At 36.8% G+C, this 18,977-nt stretch overlaps 1 protein-coding gene across 2 annotated transcripts in view; it reads right to left on the reverse strand.

The window, feature by feature from the left end:
- The window catches only part of PRKG2 (protein kinase cGMP-dependent 2), a gene marked incomplete at its 5' end in the record, with an annotated part of 91,116 nt that overhangs the window by 7,462 nt on the left and 64,677 nt on the right, over positions 1–18,977 (reverse strand). For both annotated transcript variants that reach the window (XM_081239170.1, XM_081239169.1), the window contains 3 exons: positions 5,559–5,621; positions 6,613–6,735; positions 10,875–11,038. In XM_081239170.1, the coding sequence (XP_081095296.1) occupies positions 5,559–5,621; positions 6,613–6,735; positions 10,875–11,038 (350 nt within the window). The remainder of the gene's footprint in view (positions 1–5,558; positions 5,622–6,612; positions 6,736–10,874; positions 11,039–18,977) is intronic.

Raw genomic sequence — 18,977 nt, forward strand, 5'->3', positions numbered from 1 at the left:
CCTAGAAATGTATTATCCCTCTTTTCAGAGAGGTGTCGGGAGACATGATTGGTACCTAGTTTACAAGTTAACTTATAAACAGGAGAGGAAGGAACTCTATTTTTAAGAAAGATGATTTAACACAGACTGGACAAACATATAACAATATGCCACGTTTAACTGTATTGTTTTTAGATACAAAATTGAAGTAAATGATTCTCCAAGGAAAAAAGATGTTTTACTTTAGAGAGGAGTGGGAAAATCTGCTGGCAAATTTTAGAAAGAATGTTTTTTTTAAAAAAACATTACAAGAATATACTGGGTAGTGAAGCTATATATGCCTTGGAGACTTATGGAAGGTTATAGAACACTCCTATTTGAAAGCAAAGAGAATTCTATTTTTCAGACCCCCGTGCCCCATCTTTGTATGCTAAGAAGCACTATGAAAATCAGATGAAATAATGTTTTTGATCTTCCTGAGCTCACTGGAAGGCACTGTGTAAATTTGGTACATCTTATTAGTGAACTCTGCCCTACACACAGCAGCTTCAGCTGTATGCTTCAGCTACTTGGCAAAGAACACCTTGTCTGTTAAGAAGAGTGGACAAATTAATCCCTATGGGGAAGGAAATTCAAAATTCTTCATTACCATGCTGAAGTGAGAAAATCCTTTAGCGTGAATTTGCATGTGCATCTAATCACAATTTGACAGCTATATTTAAATGAGCCTCAGGTAAATAAGAAGAGATAAAAAGGGAACCTGTTAACAATTATATCACTTCTATTTCCCATCTACCCCAGAGCAAACATGAAGACACTTCTTTAATGAGATAAAAGAGGAAATACATTGGAAGGGGGACTTTAATTGACTGGACACTTGTTTGTTCAATATGAATGGTGTGTCTAGGTGTCATTTTATCATGAGAAAAGAAACTGTGATAACAGCACGTAGGAAGAGAGATAAATTGGAATCTAAGACAAATAATGAGCTTTACACTAAAGACAATCCAAAAGATGACAAAGAACAATAAAATACGTATTTTAATGTCTATAAAATCCACAGATGTGTCTGTCTCCATCTCTTCCTCCCTCCCTGCTTCCCCATCCCTGTCCTGATATATCCTTATGGCACAGCCCGATATGAATTTACAATGTTGAATACATGGCTTTATTTCAAGAAACTTCATGAATAGATAGAGCCGGGCTGGCAGCTTGGGGATTTTTTTTTTTCTGAGCTGCACCACTGCTGTTCAGAAAAACGAATAGTGTTTCTATTCAGCAGCATCTCTCCCTTTATTTTCACACTGTGTTGATGTACCCCTAATTCTTCAGTAAAAATATCCAGAGAGGAATAAAATGTTGAGAGGTGTTTTTCTTTCTGAAAGTGAACACAGCAGTGTGCTCAAAGGTTTTCAGTAATGAAATTCTCAAATTTATTTTTTGTACTATCAATAGGTGATGTTTCACTTCTGTAAATCATAAACAAAATCAAAACATCTCAAGGATTGCAGGATTTAGCTAGGCATAGATTAAAAAAAAAAAAAAAAAACTCCAAGGTCTGAACTTCCACATATGGAATGAAATCAGAGAGTTTATATCATGGAAGTTATTGATGGTTTTAAAGACCAGCTTTAGAAATTCACAGACCTGAAAAAGGTGCTTGTTAGATTATTACATAAGGAGAAAACACTGTTTGAGGTTTTGTGGAAATCAATGTACTTTACTCCAAAAGTAAAATACGATAGGAAGCTTCAAAATGTGGAGAGCTGGTCAAAGGAAAATTAAATTTAAAATAAGTATATAATATTAATTAAAACTGAAATAGAATACTATTTAACAGTTGGTTTAGCTGACCCATTCTCTAGAATATTGAGAACAATAACTATCCTACTTTAACTGTAAATGAAACGTCAAAATTAGAACTTGATTCCTTTATAGATCCAAGTTAATATTAAAAAATAATAATGGAGATTGCAGCAGATAAAAAGCTAAGTTGCCATAACTTGAATATGTGATTTTGTCATTTGTTTTATAACTTCATCACAGCTAGTAAAACATAAATTAAAAATAAAGCACCAAAAAGGAAAACTTGATCATCTGTGTAGGGATCTTTACAGACTGAGAGAAGCTTCAAGATTACCACACTTTAAAAATAAATTTCTATGGGACGCAGCAAAAGCAGTTCTAAGGGGGAAGTTTATAGCAATACAATCCCACCTTAAGAAACAGGAAGCATTTCGAGTAAACAACCTGACCCTGCACCTAAAGCAATTAGAGAAAGAAGAACAAAAAAACCCCAAAGCTAGCAGAAGGAAAGAAATCATAAAGATCAGATCAGAAATAAATGAAAAAGAAATGAAGGAAACGATAGCAAAGATCAACCAAACTAAAAGCTGGTTCTTTGAGAAGATAAACAAAATTGACAAACCATTAGCCAGACTCATCAAGAAAAGAAGGGAGAAGACTCAAATCAATAGAATTAGAAATGAAAAAGGAGAAGTAACAACTGACACTGCAGAAATACAAAAGATCATGAGAGATTACTATAAGCAACTCTATGCCAATAAAATGGACAACCTGGAAGAAACGGACAAATTCTTAGAAATGCACAACCTGCCAAGACTGACTCAGGAAGAAATAGGAAATATGAATAGACCAATCACAAGCACTGAAATTGAAACTGTGATTAAAAATCTTCCATCAAACAAAAGCCCAGGACCAGATGGCTTCACAGGTGAATTCTATCAAACATTTAGAGAAGAACTAACACCCATCCTTCTCAAACTCTTCCAAAATATAGCAGAGGGAGGAACACTCCCAAACTCATTCTACGAGGCCGACATCACCTTGATACCAAAACCAGGCAAGGATGTCACAAAGAAAGAAAACTACAGGCCAATATCACTGATGAACATAGATGCAAAAATCCTCAACAAAATACTAGCAAACAGAATCCAACAGCACATTAAAAGGATCATACACCATGATCAAGTGGGGTTTATCCCAGGAATCCAAGGATTCTTCAATATACGCAAATCAATCAATGTGATACACCATATTAACAAGTTGAAGGAGAAAAACCATATGATCATCTCAACAGATGCAGAGAAAGCTTTCGACAAAATTCAACATCCATTTATGATAAAAACCCTGCAGAAAGTAGGTATAGAGGGATCTTTCCTCAACATAATAAAGGCCATATATGACAAACCCACAGCCAACATTGTCCTCAATGGTGAAAAACTGAAACCATTTCCACTAAGATCAGGAACAAGACAAGGCTGCCCACTCTCACCACTCTTATTCAACATAGTTTTGGAAGTTTTAGCCACAGCAATCAGAGAAGAAAAGGAAATAAAAGGAATCCAAATTGGAAAAGAAGAAGTAAAGCTGTCACTGTTTGCAGATGACATGATACTATACATAGAGAATCCTAAAGATGCTACCGAAAAACTACTAGAGCTAATCAATGAATTTGGTAAAGTAGCAGGATACAAAATTAATGTACAGAAATCTCTGGCATTCCTGTACACTAATGATGAAAAATCTGAAAATGAAATCAAGAAAACACTCCCATTTACCATCGCAACAAAAAGAATAAAATATCTAGGAATAAACCTACCTAAGGAGACAAAAGACCTGTATGCAGAAAATTATAAGACACTGATGAAAGAAATTAAAGATGATACAAATAGATGGAGAGATATACCATGCTCCTGGATTGGAAGAATCAATATTGTGAAAATGACTCTACTACCCAAAGCAATCTACAGATTCAATGCAATCCCTATCAAACTACCACTGGCATTTTTCACAGAACTAGAACAAAAAATTTCAAAATTTGTTTGGAAAAACAAAAGACCCCGAATAGCCAAAGCAATCTTGAGAACGAAAAACGGAGCTGGAGGAATCAGGCTCCCTGACTTCAGACTATACTACAAAGCTACAGTAATTAAGACAGTCTGGTACTGGCATAAAAACAGAAAGATAGATCAGTGGATCAGGATAGAAAGCCCAGAGATAAACCCACGCACATATGGCCAACTTATCTTTGATAAAGGAGGCAGGAATGTACAGTGGAGAAAGGACAGCCTCTTCAATAAGTGGTGCTGGGAAAACTGGACAGGGACATGTAAAAGTTTGAGATTAGATCATTCCCTAACACCATACACAAAAATAAGCTCAAAATGGATTAAAGACTTAAATGTAAGGCCAGAAACTATCAAACTCTTAGAGGAAAACATAGGTAGAACACTCTATGACATAAATCACAGCAAGATCCTTTTGGACCCACCTCCTAGAGAAATGGAAATAAAAACAAAGATAAACAAATGGGACCTAATGAAACTTCAAAGCTTTTGCACAGCAAAGGAAACCATAAACAAGACCAAAAGACAACCCTCAGAATGGGAGAAAATATTTGCAAATGAAGCAACTGACAAAGGATTAATCTCCAAAATTTATAAACAGCTCATGCAGCTCAATAGCAAAAAAACAAACAACCCAATCCAAAAATGGGCAGAAGACTTAAATAGGCATTTCTCCAAAGAAGATATACAGACTGCCAACAAACACATGAAAGAATGCTCAACATCATTAATCATTAGAGAAATGCAAATCAAAACTACAATGAGATATCATCTCACACCAGTCAGAATGGCCATCATCAAGAAATCTAGAAACAATAAATGCTGGAGAGGGTGTGGAGAAAAGGGAACACTCTTGCACTGCTGGTGGGAATGTGAATTGGTACAGCCACTATGGAGAACGGTATGGAGGTTCCTTAAAAAACTACAAATAGAACTACCATATGACCCAGCAATCCCACTACTAGGCATATACCCTGAGAAAACCATAATTCAAAAAGAGACATGTACCAAAATGTTCATTGCAGCTCTATTCACAATAGCCCGGAGCTGGAAACAACCTAAGTGTCCATCATCGGATGAATGGATAAAGAAGATGTGGCACATATATACAATGGAATATTACTCAGCCATAAAAAGAAACGAAACTGAGCTATTTGTAATGAGGTGGATAGACCTAGAATCTGTCATACAGAGTGAAGTTAGTCAGAAAGAGAAAGACAAATACCGTATGCTAACACATATATACGGAATTAAAAAAAAAAAAATGTCATGAAGAACCTATGGGCAAAACGGGAATAAAGACACAGACCTACTTGAGAATGGACTTGAGGATATGGGGAGGGGGAAGGGTAATCTGTGACAAAGCGAAAGAGAGGCATGGACATATATACACTACCAAACGTAAGGTAGATAGATAGTGGGAAACAGCCGCAGAGCACAGGGAGATGAGCTTGGTGCTTTGTGTCCGCCTGGAGGGGTGGGATGGGGAGTGTGGGAGGGAGGGAGATGCATGAGGGAAGGGATGTGGGAACAGATGTATATGTATGACTGATTCACTTTGTTATATAGCAGAAACTAATAAAAAAATAAAAAATTTAAAAAAATAATAAAATAAAATAAAATTTGCTTATTTGTGTACCATTTGAAAAAATAAAAAAATAAAAAAAAATAAATTTCTAGATTTTTCTGGGCAAACAAGTAACTATGTACCTGTGTTTCTTAATGTCATTGATTCCATTCTTCAGATTTCCTAGTCTTTCCGTTGGATTTTGCCTAAAATAAAAATTTTAAGTCAATTTATAGTAATTATGTTTGAGTGAATTTTACATTAAAATTTAACAATTTTTCTTTATTCATCCATTCATTTTGTCAACAATATTCATAGACCAGGCACATCTGAGTATACAGGAGATGGAAAACACATGCCCCCTCTGGGGGAGCCACAGTCAAATTACAGTCAGGAATATGAATATATGTATTCAATATCTATGTATCCCAATATATAGATATAGGTATATACATACGGATATATAGATATAGGTATCTCCCAGTGCTTTAAATGAGCTATGAATAAATGCTTAAAAGAACAGGATGAGGCCACCTTACCAAGTCTCCTAAGGAAACGAGGGAAAGCTTTAGAGAAGCATTTACAACAGAGCTGAAATTTTAGAAGCATGCAGAAATTTCTGTGGGCAACTCACAGCTAGGTTTCATGTTCTAAATTTACTAAATTTTAAAGCTTCTTAAAAAGTTCAAGTGTGCAAGAAAACTGCAACAAAATGAAGCTTAAACAAAATTCTAGAAGTCTTCTGTTCTCCAATAAATTATTTTTAGTGGTAAGTAGAAATTTGGAGTAATTTAAAATAGGAGTACTTTTTTTTAATGAAGATTGAAAGAGGACATATAGTAACACTTTATCATCACCACTAATTTTCTCTCAGAACAACAAGGCTGTAAACTACTCCTTTATTAAGCTAAGTTTTGTGGTTCTATTTTCCTCTAACAGACAAAGATGATTCTCAATCTGCATCTGAACAATCTGCACCTTTTTTAAACTATAAGTAGGTACTGTGTATTACATGAAGGAAACTCAAACTTCTAGCACAGATGGTAAAATAGAAAATGATTTTCATTAAATAAAATTTAACTACATAGAAAAGTACAAAAAGTAAGTATACACCTAACTTTAAAATGTGTGGCAGCAGAAATGAGAAGCCTTCACACCTTCCCCCAAGAACAAGGTGTTTTTAATAGTCATTCTCACCTGCAAAGCCTACGAATCAAATCCTCAGGTCGTCTGGTTATCTTTCTGGGAAAATCCATTTTTTCAATTCCTTTGAGAATCAAATTGTAGGTCATCATTTGGTCAATCCCAGAAAAGGGTGGGCTAGAGAAAAGCCAAAATAGGACACTAGGACCAGCATCTGAGACACATTTACAACTAAATTTCTTTTCTTTTTTTCCCTCCCTCCCTCCCTCTCATGAGTTGTTTTATAGCAAATCTGGATATATGCTAGAAAATAATTTCATATCACTTAACAAAATACACACACACACATACACACAGAGGTAATCTGTCAAATGGTGATAATCACTAAAAAGAAAAATAAAGGGGAGGACAGAGAGTGAGAGAGAGAGGAGGTGTGTTTTTCTTTTTTTAGATACAGTGGATAGGAAAAGCATCTCTCATATGTTGGCAGTTGAACAGAGGTGGGAGTGAATGAGCCACACAGACAAGTGATTCCAAGACAGCAAGTACAAAGGCCAGGAGTCAGGAGTGGACATGGGTCGTTCTTGGAACAGAAAGGAGGGCAGTGTTGCTGGTGGAGTGAGGAGGCAGGAGAGAGTATAAGAGATGAGGGCAGCATGGTCATCTCGATCTAGTGGGCTACAGGAAGGACCTGGGGATATGCTCAGGTCAGGTGATCTAATTTACAGAAGCCAGAGTAAGCTTTTTAAAAATGTGTTGAAAATAAACTGTGATGGTACTAGCGGTGGGGGAAGGCAGGACTGGTAGCCTGGACTTGAACGGTAGTGGTGAAGGTGGTGAGAAATGGGATTCTGGATTATTTCGATGGCATAAAGTCAACAGGATTTGCTACTGGGGTAAATGTGGTACGCAGGAGAAAGAAAGGATTCAAGAATGATACTGAAGTGTTTTGACCTATAGAACGGAGCTACTGTTTACTAAGACTGATGTGGAGTTTAGGCTGGGAGTGCACAGGTTCAGAGCAGGTTCTGAGGAAGAGAATTGAGTTGCATCTTGAACATCCAAATAGAGATGCTAAGCAGACAGTTGCATTTATGAGTCTGACATTCAGGGAAGAGGTTAGGGCTGGAGGTATGATTCTGGGGAGTCATCAGACAGTATCTATGGGCCATGGGGCTTGGTTATCACCCAAGGAGTGAGTGGGTAGGAAAGAGGTCAAGGACTGAAGTAGCCCGATGCCCACTGAAGAAGGTCAGGATGACAAGAGGAATCCAGCAACAGACGCTGAGCTGGAGCCTCTAGCATGGGGAGAGAAATGAGAGAAAGGGAGGTCTTAGAAACCATGAAGAGAGAATTTCAAGGCAACTGTTGCTAAGACGAGTAAGAAAGCACTGGAAATTAACCACTGGATTTGGATAACATGTTCATGCATGAACTCTGCTTTTAAAAACACTTTCATACCTATTCTATTGTGTCATTTAATTTTTGAAAATTAAAGATGATTTTCATGAATGACTCTGTTGTATCTTGGTCACGCTTGAGACCTTTGGATACTGAGAGTTCCCACTCTTGGTAATGAACCTGAAACAAGTTCGGTGCACCAACTTTTCAATAATCTATGTTTCACTTGAAAAGAAAATGAGGTAGAAAACAAAAACCATTGCTACAATTCCTTCAACTTATTTATATATTTACAAGTAGGTTGTGTTTTGGTTTGGTTTGGTTTTTTAGTTCTTTTCTTTTACCTCCTGACTTTAGGGAATTTTTTTTTTTTTTTTTTTTTTTTTTGCGGTATGCGGGCCTCTCACTGTTGTGGCCTCTCCCGTTGCGGAGCACAGGCTCCAGACGCGCAGGCTCAGCGGCCATGGCTCACGGGCCCAGCCGCTCCGCAGCATGTGGGATCTTCCTGGACCGGGGCACGAACCCGTGTCCCCTGCATCGGCAGGCGGACTCTCAACCACTGCGCCACCAGGGAAGCCCAGGGAATTTAAATTGAACTTTTCTCACGCCCTACCCCGAAAGCCTTTATAACAGCAATTTTGCACCTTCTTCATGACAGCTCAAGGTCACTTCAGCAACTCCAAGTTATTGAGGATTTTTTTCCCCTTCCTTATTCTCTCACTTTATTTCCCTACTTTTTGTGACAATTTATTCCAGCTGATGAAGACTGAAATGCATATTCTCCAGTTACAAATAGAACTACCATATGACCCAGCAATCCCACTACTGGGCATATACCCTGAGAAAACCATAATTCAAAAAGAGTCATGTACCAAAATGTTCATTGCAGTTCTATTTACAATAGCCCAGAGACGGAAACAACCTAAGTGTCCATCATCCGATGAATGGATAAAGAAGATGTGGCACATATATACAATGGAATATTACTCAGCCATAAAAAGAAATGAAACTGAGCTATTTGTAATGAGGTGGATAGACTTAGAGTCTGTCATACAGAGTGAAGTAAGTCAGAAAGAGAAAGACAAATACCGTATGCTAACACATATATATGGAATTTAAGAAAAAAAATGTCATGAAGAATCTAGGGGTAAAGCAGGAATAAAGACACAGACCTACTTGAGAATGGACTTGAGGATATGGGGAGGGGGAAGGGTAATGGGAGGCATGGACATATATACACTACCAAACGTAAGGTAGATAGCTAGTGGGAAGCAGCCACATAGCACAGGGAGATCAGCTCGGTGCTTTGTGACCGCCTGGAGGGGTGGGATAGGGAGGGTGGGAGGGAGGGAGACACAAGAGGGAATGGATATGGGAACAGATGTATATGTATAACTGATTCACTTTGTTATAAAGCAGAAACTAATACACCATTGTGAAGCAATAAAAAAAAAAGAGCCATTATGAATGTCTTAGAAATGCAGTTGACAAATTTTCCAGGGATGAGGAAACAAACTCTTGAAATAGAAATCCTTGTGTCCTGAGACCTTAATCAACTTTATCTCTGAACGACTACCTGGAAATTTTTCTCTTTTTTACTTCAAAATCTTAAGCAATGAGTATTTGAAAATGATTACAGATAATATCAAATAATCTTTCATGTGGACAAGGAAAAAGAATGGAGCCATGGGTAACCCAACATTGAAATACGCAGTGTAAATAGTTCAAGAAGATTCTACAAAACTCTCCTTTTGTAACGCAGGGGTTGAGACTGGAATCCCCGTCACTGGGCTCATTCCAGCATTTCTTATGCCATTTCAAATGCAAATCCTCCCTGACATCAAGACTGAGAATATTTGGTTGTAAAGGCTTAAAAGAATGACCAAATCAGTTAATGAGAAATGGAGGTAGAAAACCGGAAAGAAAACTACCTGATCTGAATCCTGTGTATACAGCCATGCATTATATTAAAAACTTATGTATAAGGCACACGTGTTTAATGAAAAGTGTGTCATATTTAGAGTCAGAAGACCTGAGATTAAATCCTTGATCTTAGGCAAGTAGCTCTCTGACTCAGTTTTCTAATCTATAAGATTTAAATCATAAAATAATCATAATACAAATTTAAATCATAAGATAATAAACAATTTCTGCTTTAACTTCCATACAAGCTTGTGAAAACAAAATTAGATAATACACATGTAAGTGCTTTGTAAGCTGTCAAGGGCTTTATAAATATGAGGTAATATGTGTGTGTACATGTGTGTGTATAAGTGTGTATGTGTGTGCAGGCAGGTTGAATATTTGGGATCCTGGATTCATTAATACAGCCCTTTAATCGCTTCAGGAATGGCAATCCAATTTTAACTTGTAAAACTCCTGCTGTGTCTTGTCTCTGTTCATTAGCACCTCTAGAAAGCAGTTGACAAGGGGATTAAAATTTAAATCCAGAAATGTTGTCTTCTTTCAGCATTTCTGGTGAATGATTTATTGGGAAGATGGAAGAACATGGCTTAATTTAATTGATCAATGGATTTAATGGAACTATGATTGCTATTTTCTCAACTACAAAAAAAATGAGGAAATAATAACAGTCCACAACTTCAATTTCCTTTCTTATTTTTATGATGGATTCCCCAAACCTTCACACACTTGATATATTATCTATAATAACAGGCCTTGCCATTCTAGGTAAACCATAGCAATATTGTACTCCTTTCCCGCACCTTCCTGAATCTTTTCACCATGTTACAAGCTAGAAAGCATGTTATATATGACATAATGTGAAGAGGAAAAGGCATCATGCTTAATCAAAAACACTTCCAAAGTGTTAAATTCTTAAATCATATATTTTTTATCATTAGTAAGTTATTTTTGCACTTCTCTAAAGAAGAGACAAAACACAAGGTACTTACTTGCCTGTGAGGAGCTCATACACTAGAATTCCCAGGGACCAAAAATCCACACTGAAGTCATGTCCTTTGTTGAGAATGACTTCAGGAGCTACGTACTCGGGAGTTCCACAGAACGTCCATGTTTTCTGTCCAGATCCTATTTTCTTAGCAAATCCAAAGTCAACCTGGAAAAGAAGATCAAAGAAATTTTCAGAGACCATAAAACTCACATTCTTCTTTGTCTTCCTCTAACTTCTTCAATCTTCTTTCAACACCTCCATCCTACCCTTCACACCACACACACACACACACACACACACACACACACACACTCCACTGACCCTCTCATTTATTCTTTTGCAGGGCCAAGTGTAAATCTCGTTACATTGGAGAAAATTCCATGCACACACCTCTACGCCCACGAGGACAAGAGGGATGGTTTAGCAAGGAGAGACCCTTACAACCAAGGTGAAGCTCAGGGCAAGCAGACAAGTAACTTGCAACTCAGTAGTGGTATTCATTGGCAAGAAGAGAGAAGGGGGAAGTGATAGACCCTTGTGCCCTTTGAGCTTCATCATAAAAGGAAAAAATGATAGCAGAATTGAGAGTTTGGGAAAGGGACTGTTGTTGAGAAGAAGAGGGGCTTAAAATTCTGGACAGTCTTTAAAAACCTTCATGCACAATGTCTGCACCCTCTAAATGCTGGCAGTCCAAAGTAAAAGCAAGGATCATCCCATCTCAACTTTGGCTGAACTCTGTACACCCTCAGTCTCTCTCAGGGTGGTAGCACTTGCATTAACTTATTTATCCTGCAAAAATACTGTCAGCACTCACAATAGGCCAGGCTCTGTGCTGCAGATACAGTGTTGACTAGAAGAAGCTCAGAGTACTGGGAATACTTAAACAGATGTGATTAAAAAACTGCCATGTGAGACAGGATATAGTAGAAGATTACGCAAAATATAAACTCAAAGAGCCAAAAGACATAGAATTCTGGAACATTAGGGAGAAGATGGTGGGGAAAGACATCATTAAGAAGTAACATCTGAGCTCAGCACTGACTGAGGATTAGGAACTCTCCCAGCATGATGAATGGGTGCTACCCTCTTCTGTCTTTTCAGGATAGGCCCTTCCACTTCTCTGAGACTCTATTCAATGAACTCCGTGAACTGAATAAAGACAGGAAAGCAAGCTGGATCAACAGAAGGCCCGCTCATTAAATCGAGGCAGTGTATATGACTGAAGCCCTGTCCTGCAAAACAAAATTGGTTTCCTTCCACAGGGGCGATTTAGCATGTACTTTTCATCTCCAATACCTAAGATATTATTTTAGTAAAACCACCCTCCACCTCCCTCAAGTAAACAGACACATAAATTATAGCTGGGCTTCAACATGCACATTTTAATAGATTCATTACACATGGACTATCTCAATAATATGGCAATAATCTTGGCTAAAAAAATTAAATAAATCAGGTTAACACATCAAAATAGGCCCTCACCTAAAAAATATGAATCAGTGAACTATAAAATCTAGCCCTCATTTATTTATTCAAATATTAATATTTAAAATATTTGTCATATGTTTAAAAATCTCTTAGAAATTTACCTTTTTACTAAGGCTTTTTAGTATTTATCACATAACAGCAAGGATATCCTTATTAGAAAAAAGGGAATTTAAACAACCTAATTTGAAGTGGGCTTTTACTCTTTTCTTTTATCTACACAGAATGACTCACAAAGATTGTACCTAAGAGATGGCTGGGAATATTATGAAACTAAAATTTTTAACTAGCTGAAATTAGCATATCTACTTATTCCTCAGATAAAGAACCAATATGAAAATCTTAGCTAATTTTATAAAGACTGAAATTTAAGAGACAAGAAAGCAATGTTTATAATTGCATTTGCATCCATGCATGTATGGAAATATTATATTTTGTTGTTCTGTAACAGCCTTTCAACTCATTTTTTAAACTGCACTTAAGTTTCCCATGTAAGGATGACTGGAAGTTCATTCGATGCTTAGGAGAGCTTTTCTAGTTCTGAAAGTAAGAAATTTTAATTTGAGTTCCTGATTTTGCTTTTGTATTTACGTATTGACCCAAAGAGATGGCAATAATTATATTAAGATTTTAAGATTTATGAAAACTTACCACTTCCTTTATCTCCTTTGATCTTATCAACTTTAGTCTAATCCATTTGGTTGGAGGAAATTGATGCTCAGACCTATTCAAAGTCATATGCCAAATATAGAAGGTCCCAGATCTTCTGATGTGAAGTTCTGTGTATTTTCTATAAAAAATTCACACTACCTCTGTCTTGTACCAGCATGGATACCACCACGAAGCCTCAATCTTTTCTTTAACCTTTATCTTCTAGTCAATAGAAAGTAAGTTCTTTCCTTTGTTCATTCAATGAATATTTATTGAAAACCATTAGGTACCAAGCACCAGGGTACGGACAAAGCCCCCAGTCTTCTTAGAGCTTATATTTAAGAGAAAGAGGCGAACATGCATAAAAAATATAATATCATATAACCAACAAGGACCTACTGTGTAGCACAGGGAACTCTACTCGATATTTTGTAATAACACATAGGGGAAAAAAATCTGAAAAAGAATGTATATATATATGTGTGTGTGTGTGTGTGTGTGTGTATACATGTATACCTATGTATATATATAACTGAATGACTTTGTTGTATACCTGAAAGTAACACAACATCATAAATCAATTATACTTCAATAAAACAATCAAAAAATATATCATAGCATATGTAATATTGCCAGATAGTGATATATGCAATGGAGAAACATACAGCAGTTAGGTACTGAGATCAACAGGAATTATACTTTAAATGGGGTGATCAGAAAAGTCTCTCTGAGGAGGTAGCATTTGAGCAGATTGGAGCAGAAATCTGCATGAAATAAGAATGAGAGCTTTGTAAAAATCTGAGCAAGGATGATTCTGACAGATAAAGAGCTAGCACAAAGGCCCTAACTTTCGGGAACATGCGAGGTGAAGATCAAGGATTGGCAAGAAGGCCACTGTGTCTGGGCCATAGTGTGTGAGGGGAAGTGGCAGGAAGTGAGGGCAGATTGTGGAGAGGTCTAGTAAACCACGGAAGGAGTTTCAGATTTGTTTTCTAGGAGGCCACTGGAGGGGTAGACTCCAGCGGTAGAGAAGGGGTATGCATGGCTTGACTAATGTTTGAAAGGGCTCATTCTAGAAGATAAGAAAATAGACACCTTCCCTTTAAAAATGTTTTTTTCCTAGCAGAACTGGGTTTTCAAGAAGAATCTCTGGAGAAGCTGCACACAGGTTTTCCCTTGTCTCTGTTAAATTCCCATTATGAAAGACAGCTTACATTATGCTGAAAGCTTAAAAACACTGTCTCCAAAGATCTTAACAAACCAGAAGGTTATAAGATGTTTCTATATCTGAAGCAATGATTGGTTCATTCAGAAAGAAAAATTAGCACTGTGGCTTGTTGGAGCTGGTATCCAGTAAGTATTAGCTTTTTCCCAGAAGTTTCTCTCTGGGTCAGTAAATTTGTCAGCTACTGGTTCTCTTGGTCACATTAAAAAAAAAGATATAAAAGGACCAGTCTAATTAAGCCAGATGATTCATAGAGACATAACATTCCCCCAAAAAATATTTATGTGGCATTTTTAGGGCCCTTACTTTGCCCAAGTCTAGACAAAGGTTAAGTGGAATCTATTTATCCTATCCACCAACAACTAAGGAGGATTTCATGTCCCTGTGATACTAAGGTCCATCTACTAAAACGGACAACTGTGGATGGCTTCCACTGGAGGCAAGAGCAAGTGAGAAAGGCAAAGGTATGGTACGGATGAGGCCTTCACAGCCACACCCCATTCTTCAGGTGACTGTGGTGACTCACCTGAAATACTTAGAGTGTTTAGTGGAAAGTGGGAACGGTGATGGGGAGCTTTGCACACAAGAGAGCAAACAAAAAAACTCAGATCATCGGAGGCTCAACTCACAGGCCGCCGCCTCCTTGAAGCCTCCCTTGAATTTACAGAACCAATTCCTTTCTCTTATGAGGTTCTTTAACAGTTTCTATTCCACAATGACCTCCGCTACGGCAGCACTGCCTAGTTGTGCATGACTAAATCTAGCTCCTGGAGGAGAGGCATTACATCCTATTCATTTTGTACCCCCTACAGCATTTGTAGCACAGCAGATGGTCAACATGTGTTTGATGAAAGAATCTGAATGAAGACAAAACTGTTAACATCCGTTTCAATAAGATGTACATGTATAATCTTCACAACAACTTTATGAGTTAGGGACTATATCTCAATGTTAAAGATGACAAAATTAAAGTCTAGCAAGGTCATGGAGACATAAGATGAGACTGAAACCAGGTTCCAAAGGAACCTTCACATTACAGGTAAATTCATTAGTAAGTAGATTTTTAAGGGAAAAGGAGCAACATAAAAAGCATGTTAGTGGGAAAAGTTTGTCACTTAATAAGTACAGCTAATAACGGTCTGTCAAAAAGAATATAGAGTCAATGATTACTTTTATTTTTCAAGTTAAGAAATACTTGACACACAGAAAATAATGTGACATACATGCAAGTTATAAAGTATGAGAATAAAAACACCCCAGTATCCACGACCAGTTTAATAATTCGAACAGAACCAATGCAGAAGCCCTCTGTGCTCCTTCCATACTGTCCTTCTACCTCTTGCCAAGAGGCCACCATTACCCTGACTTTTTGAGTTTATCATTTGCTTGCCTTCATTTCTAATGTTCCCACATATCTAATATCCTTATATGATATATAGTTCTCATTTTTAAAATTTTTAGATAAATCTTATCTATTCTTGGGCAAATTGCCTTTTTTCACTTAAAAGTCGTATTTTTGAATTTAATCCATTTTGCAGTACATTTACATTGCTGTATCATACACCACTGAAAGGACATGCTGTAAATGGTGTAAAGTTTTTGTCCGTTACGCCATGGATGGAAATTTGTCTTATATCCAATAGCGTGTTATCACACAAAAACATCATTTAACATTAACAGGTATGTATTTGCATTTGTTGAATTGGATGGAGCACAGTGACGAGCTGTTAACATCATTTCCCATCTTGCCTACTGGATATGTGTAAGAAGGTAGAATTTCTGGGTCAAAGACATGGTATGTTCAACTTCACTGTTTATTGTCAAATTATTTTCCTTAGGTCCTATATTACGAACCCCTTCACAACAGCAGTGGTAAAGACTTCCTATTGTCCTACATCCTCACCATCCTTCAGTGACATCAACTTTTATTTTTTGCCATCTCTAAGTATTAAATCACTGTGGTTTTAATTTGCAACCTCCCATTAACAATTATTTTGAGCTACAGCATTATAATTAGTTCTGATATGTGAGAGAGTTCCCCCCCATGTTCTTGTTTGCCCTCAGAAATGTCTTGGCTATTCTTGGCCTTTGGTCAGTCTGTTTAAACTTTAGAATCAGCTTGCCAAGCTTCATGGAAAGCTCTGCTGGAATTCCACTGGAAGTGGATCTAATCTGCAGATCATTTTGCAAAGTATCGATACCATTAGGATGTTGAGTCTTCCTATTTTTAAACCTAATACATTTTTCTGAGTTAATTAGAGTAATGCTAGCTACTGCAACAAAGATATCCAAGAAAGTATAGAAGCTTATACTCTCCATTAATTTACTTCTTCCTCACATAATGGGTTTTCCTGAGCAGCAGGGAAATCTCCTCCAAGCAGTGGTTCAGGGATGCAGGATCCTTCCATCTTAGGGTTCTGCCAACTTCAAATTGGCTGTGCTCATCGGCCACAAGCCAGAAAGACTGCATAGAAATCAGCTGCACAGATCACCATCAGCCCAGGTCTGACAGCGGTGCAAAGCATGTCACCTCACATTTCACAAGCTAGATCTGTGTCAGATGGTCACAACTAGCCACAAAGAAGGTTGGGGTAAGTTTTCTGGCTCTGTGCCCAAAAGAAATGAGAATGAACCTACTAATTTAGGTCTTTTTAATGTCTTTCTATAAATTTGTATAAGTTTCTCAGTAAAGCTTTCACATATTTTTGTCAGATCTATTCCTAGATACATTATATTTATATTATATAAATATATAGATTATATTTTTATGCTTTTTGTAAATGGCAGTTGTATTCCTATTTATCAGTTATGTTTCTGGTATTTAACCTTACATCCAGCAACCATATTGAACTCTCTAGTAAATTCTAGTAATTTGCTGTTACATTCTGGATTTCTATAGTTAATTGTATCACATGGGAAGATAGGTTTTGTTGTTTATGTTCCAATCTTTCTTTTAATTTTATCTGTAACTTTCTGCATTGTGTAGAGCCTCCTATAAAATACTGAACCTCCTGCAAACCAGGAAGAGAGTTCTCACCCAAGCCTAACCATTTATATAGATAATATACTATATACTATATTATATGTTGTAGTAGAGTTGCCCAAATACTTTCTAATCATGTAACTCTCTACTATAACTGTAGTTGTGTTTACTCATTATAGCATTTATCTGTACCGCTTCTTTTTTTCTTTTGATCAGTATTTTCACAGTTTGTTAGTTTTATTAGTTTTTCAAAACATCCTGACTTCATATCCTTTTATATTTTATTAATTCATGGTCTTTGTTTTTTTCCTTCTCTTTTCTTTGTTTTTTCCTCCCTTTTCCATATCCTTAAGTTGAATACTTATCTCATTAATTTTTAGCCTTCTTTATTTCCTAGTTGAAACATTAAAAGCTATAAACATTATTCTATCATTTTAGTTGCAACCCACATGTGTTGATATGTAGTATTCTCTACTGTGCAACTCTGTTTTATAATATTCATTAAAATTTATTCTTCTTTGATCCTTGAGTTATTTTGAAATATCCTTAAACTCCAATGAGATGAATTCAAAAAATTTTAGTGATTTCTTCCTGTTTTTTATTTATTTATTTTTTTTTTACTTTAAATTTTTAAAATTTTATTATGGTAAGAACACTTAACATGAGATCTAGCCTTTTAAATTTTGAAGCAATTTTTAAGTCAGCCATACAGTTCTTTTTTTTTTTTTTTAACATCTTTATTGGAGTCCTGTTTTTTAAATTTTGTTACTGATTTCTACCTAACATACTTTGATGTCACTGAACAAAACCTTTACATTCCTAAATATTTTGGGAGTGAAGAGGAAGTGACCTCAATGACTTTTTTTTTTAACAAATTGTTTATTCGGTTGTTTCATATTTTTTATTTATTTATCTTTTGGCTGTGCTATGCAGCATATGAGATCTTAGTTCCCCGAACAAGGATTGAACCCACAGCCCCTGCACTGGGGGCACAAAGTTTTATCCACTGGAGCACCAGGGAAGTCCCCTCATCGACCTTTCATTCATTCTTCTGTGCTAAGCAGTGTGTTACGTCCAGCAGTAAATACCATAGCACAGTTGCTGCCATTATGGGGCTATCAGCACAGACGGGCACAGAGATCATAAAGAAGCAGGCAATAATATCAACATTTAATGTATTTTCTTATACAATACTAAATGTAAGATTAAGGTGTTCTGTTATCACATGAGGTGTATTGCTCACATGAATTAATAGCACAGTCATATAGAACATTTATTAATGAGTGACAGCTGAGATTTACTGGACTACAACCAAGTTTTCTCCTGTGCAACCCCAAGAAGGCTAGCTACTATATAAATTCTGCTTGGGTTGAGAACAAGGTCAGTTTTTAACTCTTTAAGTACTGTCCTACATCTTAATATCACCCCAGATTCATTCATTATAACCAGAAGGAGGACTCATAACCATGACTGCCTTCATCAGCTCTCCCTGGCCTTGAAAGTGAAGAAAAATTTAGGAAGTTATTGGATGGGCAGATGAGAGATGGTAATGTGAGAATATCCATTGTCCTTTAGTAGTATCTGCTAATGTTCCGTCTCCACCTAATACGTTTCCTGATGGAGACGGCTTAGACCAGGTGGGCTCCATGTGGGACTGAACCAGGCTGGCAATCTCGATCATGAATTGGGGAAGAAGAGTAGAATCAAGTCTTCATCCCTCACTACAAACGCATCTTCTGTAATGATCACTAAAGAGCAAA

This window comes from Mesoplodon bidens, assembly GCF_964165515.1.
Source record: "Mesoplodon bidens genome assembly, chromosome: 1".
Classification (NCBI taxonomy): domain Eukaryota; kingdom Metazoa; phylum Chordata; class Mammalia; order Artiodactyla; family Ziphiidae; genus Mesoplodon; species Mesoplodon bidens.